The 8,666-nt window shown below is 33.2% G+C and overlaps 1 protein-coding gene across 3 annotated transcripts; it reads right to left on the reverse strand.

Moving 5' to 3' along the window:
- Positions 1–3,426: 3,426 nt before the first annotated feature.
- Positions 3,427–6,853, reverse strand: LOC111010183 (GATA transcription factor 8). 3 transcript variants are annotated; one of them, XM_088116904.1, is made up of 4 exons: positions 6,669–6,851; positions 6,249–6,296; positions 5,624–5,886; positions 3,427–4,690 (listed from the first exon to the last, which is right to left on the reverse strand). In XM_088116904.1, exons 3-4 carry the CDS (start codon positions 5,858–5,860, stop codon positions 3,878–3,880), a joined length of 1,050 nt encoding a protein of 349 aa, XP_087973030.1. In that variant the 5' UTR covers positions 5,861–5,886; positions 6,249–6,296; positions 6,669–6,851; the 3' UTR covers positions 3,427–3,877. The 3 variants fall into 3 exon arrangements, with proteins under 3 accessions (XP_087973030.1, XP_087973029.1, XP_087973031.1); XM_088116903.1 differs by lacking the exon at positions 6,669–6,851 and adding an exon at positions 6,418–6,628; XM_088116905.1 differs by lacking the exon at positions 6,249–6,296 and having other exon boundaries at positions 6,669–6,853.
- Between the last annotated feature and the right edge of the window lie 1,813 nt (positions 6,854–8,666).

An 8,666-nucleotide genomic window follows, 5' to 3' on the forward strand; every position in this document is an offset into this window, starting at 1 on the left:
TTTGTGTCTTATTATTTTGAGCCAATGTTCAAGTAGCATATGGTTTATGGTCAACCACCTGTCCCTACCACTCATTCTCTCAAAGTCCTTTGTTATTTATATTGGCCTTCATTGACCACTTGAGCCATCCCACGATTGTTGAGTAGGTTGATTATTTTATTTTCATGAATTTCAAAACACCACCATTTATGTTCAAAATCTAGATTAATATATATATATATATATATATATATATATATATATATATATATATTTGACGCTGGTTCATTTTAGTTATATAATTTTGGAATTGTTTATTTTGGCAGTTGTACTTTGAAAAAGTGATATTTTCGTTCTTATTTACAAATTTGTTATAAAATAAAAATGATTCAATACAAATTTATGTCACATTTTAAGAAATTTCATAAGTGATACTAAAATTTTGATGAGACAAAAATAAATTGGACAACAAATATTTCAAAATAGAACTAATATTTAAACCATGTTAATTTACTAAAATAACCCCTGTTGGTGGGCGTACAAATAATGAAATTTAGGTAGTGGATGCCCATTATTTAGAAGCATGTGCAGTGCAGCAACTGTTGCGTGTGACTTCAGGCTCTAGCCCTATACACGACTAGACCTGAGACCACCATGTCCTTGCTATTTGACCACTCCCAAAATTTAATGGAGAATTTCATATATAAATTGCTTTTAAATTTGAAACTTAACAGTTCCTATTATCACAAGAAATGCATCTGCATCTGTCTATTATTGTTGAAATAATTAAAAGCTCATCTCTAATGTACTTCTCTAGAAACTAATTTTGACCTCGAATACTTTGAATTTGAAATAACTTTTAAGAGTAGGGCTTATCAATTTTTATTATATAGTTTGATACTATGAGAATTAAAAAAAAAAAAAAAGAAAAAAACATAGTTTTGATCGTCTTAGAGTAGGAGCAGAGCTGAAAATTATTTTAGGAAGGTGCAAAATTTTACTGTGTTAAATTTTTGTATATATAATATTTCAACTGTAAAAGTTGGAGATGAAGTTTTTGTGTATGTTTTGAATTATTGTTCTCTTTCATTCTTTGCTCTGTCTTTATCTTAGAGTATTTTCGTAAAATCATATTAAGCCCGAGTTTTAGAAATTATTTTTAAGGTGTGATTTGTAAAATAAGCAAAGTATGTTTTCTAATTATGTTATTTTACTTTATTTCACTAAACAAAATAGTAGTTTTCTTTTTTTTTTTTTGTTAAAATACTAGTTTGGAACTTGTATTTTCAGTTTTGGTGTATTTTGGTCTTTATACTTCAAAATGTTCGTTTTGGTCCCTATAGTTTCATCTTTGGTTCATTTCAATCAATGTACTCTCAAAATGTCTATTTTGATACGTGTACTTTTAGAAAGTGACCATTTTGGTCAATTCATTTTATTTTTAGTTTCATTTTTTCTATCACAATTTCAACACGACATTACAGTCGATGTATTTATTAAAATATAAACATTACTTTATATTAAAAAAGTTTTCGTTACGTGTAAAATTTATGTTAAAATTTTGTAAAGATTGACTAAAATGATCCTCTCCTAAAAGTAGAAGTACCAAACTGAATATTTTCAAGGTACGGAGACTAAAATAAACTAAAATTAAAAGTACAGGGACCAAAATAAATATTTTCAAAGTACAGGACTAAAACAAACCAAGACTGAAAGTACAAGAACGAAAATTGAATTTTAACGTAGGATTTTTTTTTTTAACAATTAAAAGAGTCATGAAATAAAGTGATGCCACACCTTGGGGCAATGTTTTTCACTCAAGTGGCTAAGGTAAAGCTTGAAAATAAGGTGAGGTTGGTTGTGGGTTGGACTTTTGGGTTAATGGCACCTAACTAATCATTTTTAAACAATCCTTAATGTCTCTTTCTAATTGTAATAATCCAACAAATCTTAGAGTTTTGTCTTTTGTGTTTGAGGAAACATCTTTTCATGTGATAAAAAGTTCTCACCATCCTTTCATTTAAAGTAACATCAATAATCATATTATTCTTTCTACCTTCTTTTAAATTTTGAATGAAAATTCACATTCAAATTTTGTTGTCCCTAAAATTTGAATTTCAATTTTATATGCAAATTTGAATATTTGCAAGTTGCGAAAAAGAATGTGCATAGTCAATTTCAAATTTGAAAAAAAAAAAAGAAAACCACGAAAAGATTGCTTCCTTTCTTTTGGGTTGAATAATACGTAGAGTGAGGATTTGCACCTCCGATTAACTTCTTGCTAATAAAAGACGGTTGATATGTTTTTAATACAATAACACATGAGAATGAAAACTCGAACACACGATTTTTTAATCAAAGATATATGTTTAACTAGTTGAATTAGGTTAAGATTGGCGTATATATTCATAATATTATTTGAAGTTAAAAGTTAAAACTTTATCATGGAGTTCCTCCATGCTCATAACGGCCGAGTATACAAAAAAATATTCAGGATTAAATAACTTGATTTATTTTGTCCATATGTGAAAACAAATTAAAATAAAATAAGAAAAACACATTTGGCTCAAACAATTTTATTCATTAAATTGGTAGGCTTATCCATTGGTTTATTTTTAATCGATGTACTTTCAATTTTATTTATTTTAATTTTATAATTTTAAAAAGTGACAATTTTATTCTTTTCATTTTTATTTTTATCTCATTTCTTTCTCTCATAATATTAGCATGACACTCCACTCACTAAGCCTTTTTAACTGTAACAATAAATATTTACTAAAGAATTTCCATCCTGTATAAGATTTATGTTAAAATTTTGCTAACGGAGAAATATACATCTAGAGACCAATATTGCAAATGAGGCCAAAGTTTTGCATGAATTTATAAGTGGCAGATTTTAAAAGTAATTGTAATTATGTGTGTTGAATTTGGTAGAGTTGGTCGGATTGGGACAAGCTTCCAAATTGCTTAATAAAAAGCAGCCCCGTTGGTATCATTACAATTACTTAACTCAAACCTGACGCAAAGCCTATCAAATTTAAATCACCAATCTCTTACCATCAATTATGGAGAGATTGAAGGAAACCTTTTTTTTCTTTTCTTTTTTTTTCAATAACTTTTTTAAATTTGTGCCTATTCTTTTTTTTTTCAATAACTTTTTTAAATTTGTTTGGTTAGGCACGCTACCAAACAAAAAAAAAAATCCAAATTGAATTAAAAAAATACTTTTGTTTGCCAAAAAAGTTCAAAAATCTGCATACTCCGATGTGTGGACTCGTTACGTTACAAATTAAGTTTCTGAGTCTAAAAAATGTGTGAACTTTTTCTAGTACGAGTTCGAAAACATATGAAACACAATATTTTTTCTAAAGTTGATGGACGAAACTTGTAACTTTTCGTATACTTTGTAGCGTGGGTTTAATTACCATCACATCTCTTTCTAAGACATTTATATTAAAAGAGGCAGAATAACCTGAAATTTCATTACTTAAAAGCTCAGAATTTTGACTACAAATGAACTGCAAAAAGAATTACCAAGAAATTGAAAAAGGGAAAAAGAATGCAAAAGAGAAGGAGAGAAGCTTAAGGAATAAGGACACCCTACCCTTCACTAAAACTGAAATCTGAAATCTGAAATCTACTCTTAAAATTTTGCATCTCTCTCTGTGATCTAATTCCCCATTATATCAGTTTCCTTTCTCCTCCTCCTCCTCTACTTTTGTCATCTACTGAGTTCCTAAACTTTGAAAACTTGATTTCCCCAGTTGCCCCACATCCCCTGTACAGAAAGACAACCACCTAATAAACAGAACAAGTATTATAGTAAACACAACAACCACACAGCTTGGAGCACGGAATTCGATTCTCGACCTCGTCGTCCTTCTTTTCCTCCTCCTCGTCACATGTAGTCCATCGAAATCGCACTGTTTGTGTTTGGAATGAGCTCGGGCTGGACGCTTATGGTGATAATTGCAGTATTGTCGTCGGTCTTGCTTCTCATTTCGAGCACCTTCTTGTGGGAGTTTGAGTGCAATGATGGGATGAAAGTCGGGCTGGCTGCAGGCCGGTACTCGGGGAAGAGTCTCCCGGATTTGTACCGAACGCCGCAGGCGTTGCAGAGAGTTTTCGGCCCCATTGGTCCTGCCCTCCATTGTGGAGTCTTGGTTATCTCACAATGCATACATTTCCTGACTGATTGTGGTGGCGATGGCGAGTTTTGATTCGCCTGATCCAAAGGTGCGAGCGAAAACGACAACTTGACTTTCTTGTTCTTCTTCTGCAACGCCGAGGCGGGGGGGCTGTGCTTTGGCATTTTGATCAAGGGCCGGGACTCGGCAAAGTTGTCGGAGTCCGAGGAGGCCTTTGGAGGAAGGGGCAATGCCTGATCATGGGTTGTTTCGGTGACCGAAGAAGCAGGGGAAATGAGCTGAATTGGGGGGCGAGGGCTGAAGGTTGCAGGGCGAGGGCGCTTGCTGCGAGCACGGCCACGCTGCTGCCCCGGAGTGGCGACAGTCGGTTCGGGGCTACGGGGCCGGCTCTTGTCACTAGAGCAAGAGCTGCTGCTTTCAAGAACAGAAACAGGGCTAGAAGTTTGGAATTGGTTATGACTCAAATCCTTAGGCTGCTCCTCTTTGTTCATTGTAAGGCTTCCTCCACAGAAGGAATCCTCAACAAAGTTTGAAAGCCACTCCAAATGAACAATGTCTTCATACTGCACACACACAAAAAAAAAAAAAAAAAAAAAAAAAACCAAAAATTTTACTCATAAATTTTAATTTTTTAGGGGAAACAAAAAATAACAAAGTTTTACAAGTGAAGTAGACAGATTTAAATGTTCATATCAACTCAACTTTATCAATTAAATTAAAACGTAAAAAAAACCCAACAAAATGCAATTTGAGAAACAAGGCCACTTCTCAAATGTCATGTGCATGATAATATTTTAAAAATATATTATGTTATTATGTCAATGGGTAGAAATAGTGATAATTTAAGAATAAAATATTTTCCAGAGATTTACCTTATCAATATTCATATTTTAATGAACAGATCCCGAGAAGACTCTACGGAATGACTAAAATGCCCTTACAGACAGGGGATTTGAAATTTAAACGAATAGAAAAATCTTATTTTAAAAAAAATTAATGAATTTCCATGTGTGTAGTTGCGCCTACAATCAAGGGTAAAATGACAAAGCAGCACCAGAAAACTGGCCCCACGTGGACTGCCAGGTGGACAACCAAATCATGTCAACATAATCTTGTCGATTTCTTACACTAATTCCATTCTAATGACGTCATCGGCTAAATTCATTTCATTCATTAAAAAAAAGTGGCAAAATCCACCGAAAATAAATCCAATGCCTCCAAAATCAATGGCCCGCGTAAATTTTATTTCATAATTTGAGCGACATTCATAATCTAAAATTATTTAAAAAGCTAAAAAATTTTAAAAAAATTCCCTAAAAATTGAATATATTTACATTCAATTAATTATTAAACAAATATGTTTGGACCGGGTCGGGTCGAGTCGACGCCGGGCCAAGGAGGGGTTTGGTAACGTGCCCCGAGGGTGAGCGAAAAACGATACTCTGCAGACACGAAACCTTCACACGTGTGAGAAGAAAGCGAGAGCGAATACTAACCGGCACAGAGAGCTCAGCCGACAAGTCGGAGTTGCTATTGGCGGAGAAGACCGAGTCGGAAACGGGGAGTGACTCGGAGTGAGTCGGCCAAATGGTGGGGAACGAGTTGGCCGAGTCGCCGCCCTTCGCCGGCGGCAAGCCGGCGTCGACATCCTCGACCGGAAAATCGAGGAGGTCGTCGATGTGGTCGAAGAAGCTGCCGCAGTCTATCTCGTCGGCGAAGCTATTTCCGATCATATTGTGGGAAAAAATAAAATAAAATCCTGAGAAAGAGGAGCAGGAAAAATGAAATGAAATGAAATTGAAATTGAAGACGACAAAAATAAAAGTAAAGAAGATGAGGCTTAAGGTTAAAGGTCAAGGCCTGGTTTGGCAAGTGTGCAAAATGTTAAATAAAAAGCGCGTGGCGTATTTTAGCAAAATTATATACGTTATAATTCCATTTCCTTTTTCGCATTCCGTACTCCAAAATTAGAAAAAAAATCGAACCTTTCCCAACTTTGGCTACCCCAAATACGTGTAAAATACAAAATTTTCCAGCCCAGAGATAAAATTAAGAAAATGGGGGGTTTTTTTTTTCCTTTTTCTTTTGAATCTAAGTTGAGATTGAGAAGTGAGAACAAACCTTTTAATCTAAGTTGAAAATTTTCTTGGGAAATCAGAGCTTGAGAACCTGCAAAAAAGGGGGTGGAGAAGTGAGCTATGTTTCAATTTGTAATGCGTTAATAAGCCAAAAATGAGAGGTTTTTCAGTTTCTGGAGAAAATGCAGTAGGAAAAAAGGAATTGGGGTTACTGTAAATGCAATTAATTTTGTCGGTTGAAGTTGGGAATTTGAAGTTGCTTCCAATACAATACACCCAAAAGCAAAAAGAAAACCCTAAATTTTGCAATTCTAAAAACTGCCATTGCATTGTTGTTGTGATATATACTTTTCCATGAAACTGAAAAACGCCCATATTTTCATTAAATTCCCCCATAAAGCCTCAAAAAGGAAGTTGAAATGCAAGGATGAAGAAGACCCAGTAAAATTGAAGGAAAACCCACCTGGCAAATGGAATATAACAAGGGAATTAAGAGATTGTTGTTGTTGAGAGAAGCTCCATTAGAGAGGGAAAAGTTGCAGAGAAGAGAGAAGGGATGGAGGAGAGAATTATGTATGGATGGAAGAGAGAGAGAGATGTAATGGCAATGGTAGGTGAGGGTAGTCCTTCATTGCTAGCTGTCTTTTCCCATTTTTACCCTTTACCTCACTCTCTTCTCTCTCTGGCTTGATGTTGAAGTCTTCAATCTCTCTCTCTCCTCTGCTTACTCATGGGCCCCACCCCATTTCTTCCCCACCGCTCTCGTCCTCCATCTCAACTAAAACAAACAATGTGACTGATTATTCTAAATTTTACTCTAGAGTCGTTTTGTTTATCTCTATATTGACGTATTATTATTATTCAACTTTTGGTTTTGTTTTTGCATTTTTCTTTCTTATTTGTCAAATTGTGAGCACTGAATGGGTTGTCAGTACTAGAGAGAGGCGTATTCTTCCTTTTAAAATTAAACTGAATTTCGAACTTGACACGTGTCGTCACTCAAAGAAGCATAATTATGTGCTTCTAAACTGCAAGTTAAATGGTCGAACTAAAGTCTGGTTAGCCGAACAACACTCAATGTCTTAGATGAAAAACGTTCAACTGCACCACTAATATTCAATAAGCAGATTCTAGGACTAGGATCCGACAATGATGGCAACGTGTGTGTGATCTCCGAACGGTAGCAACTGCTGCCTCTTTCGTCCTTATAGATACCAAAGGTAATGGTAACAGGAGGTACGTGCAAATTCGATTATTAATTCGGATTTGATAACTACGATTGAGAGCTAATTTAGACATTGGAGTGCTAATTCTCTGTTTCATAAGAATTCAATAACATACTGTTTGTGTTTAGATTGAACTGCTTTGTGGTCAATTTTTAGTTAAAACAAAACTTAAAAATATATTATTGTCTGCGATTGAAGATCCTCCAATATCTTTGAGAGTTATTTTGTTTTCTATTTTTATTTTTCAAAATTAGGTTAAGAAACATATTATTGTTATTTTCCTATCTACCTATTTCCTATCTATGTGAAATTTTGAAAATTAAAAAGCACTATTTTTAAAAATTGGTTAAAGATTTAAATATATTTTTAAAAAGGTGAAAAAATTGTGATGAAATAAGATTAAATTTTAAGATTATAAAAATTCTTAAAGAATGGCTCTTAAAATTGTAGTTTTTACATATGTTAAGTGAATATTAGGAAATGGATTGATTTTTAGAGTGAGAGGTGGAAGGATTAAACCTAAAAAAAAAAAATAATAAAAACAAAGCGTTTGTTTATTAGCACTCTTTCCCTTATTAAATTTTTGACACATGAGAAATCGTATTAAAAGAAAAAGATAAAAATTGGTCAAATTTTTTACTTTCAACATCTACGTCTAGCGATAATTGACATCTGGCCCTCATCATGAGATTGAATCTTCTCCTTCCTACATATTATGTTAAAAAAATAAAAATAAATACTTAAGTATGGTTCAATAAATAAAATCTTCATTAGTGTGTGAATGATATTTTTGCCACCGTCGAAACAACATAAATTTTCTTTAATACCTTTTCTTATAAAGCGTGAAAAGTAATTGCAGATCACACGTTTTTTCAGTAAATCAGTTAAAATGAGATATATGTCGGTGCAAGATTATTTTAATATATTCTCTCTTTTTCTTTGTTTAAATTTATAATCATGTGACATGTTTTTAATGGGTCGTACATCACATTACCAATAGTACTCTTTAAGTTAAGATTTCTTTTATTTTTCTAATTTTTTTCAATAATTTAATTAGGACTACTTTTCAATCATTATGTTAGCATATTATTAATGGTATAACTTTACAATTACTTTATGTGCATATGAAAATTACGATTATGAAAGATGACTAATCACTGAATTAGTATGGAGTATCATTTAAAAGGATCAAAATTCAATGTGTATTATTTAAAAGTATCCCTACCAAAAAGTAA

This window comes from Momordica charantia (assembly GCF_013281855.1).
Source record: "Momordica charantia cultivar OHB3-1 chromosome 9 unlocalized genomic scaffold, Mcharantia_2.0 BLBB01000009.1, whole genome shotgun sequence".
Taxonomy (NCBI): domain Eukaryota; kingdom Viridiplantae; phylum Streptophyta; class Magnoliopsida; order Cucurbitales; family Cucurbitaceae; genus Momordica; species Momordica charantia.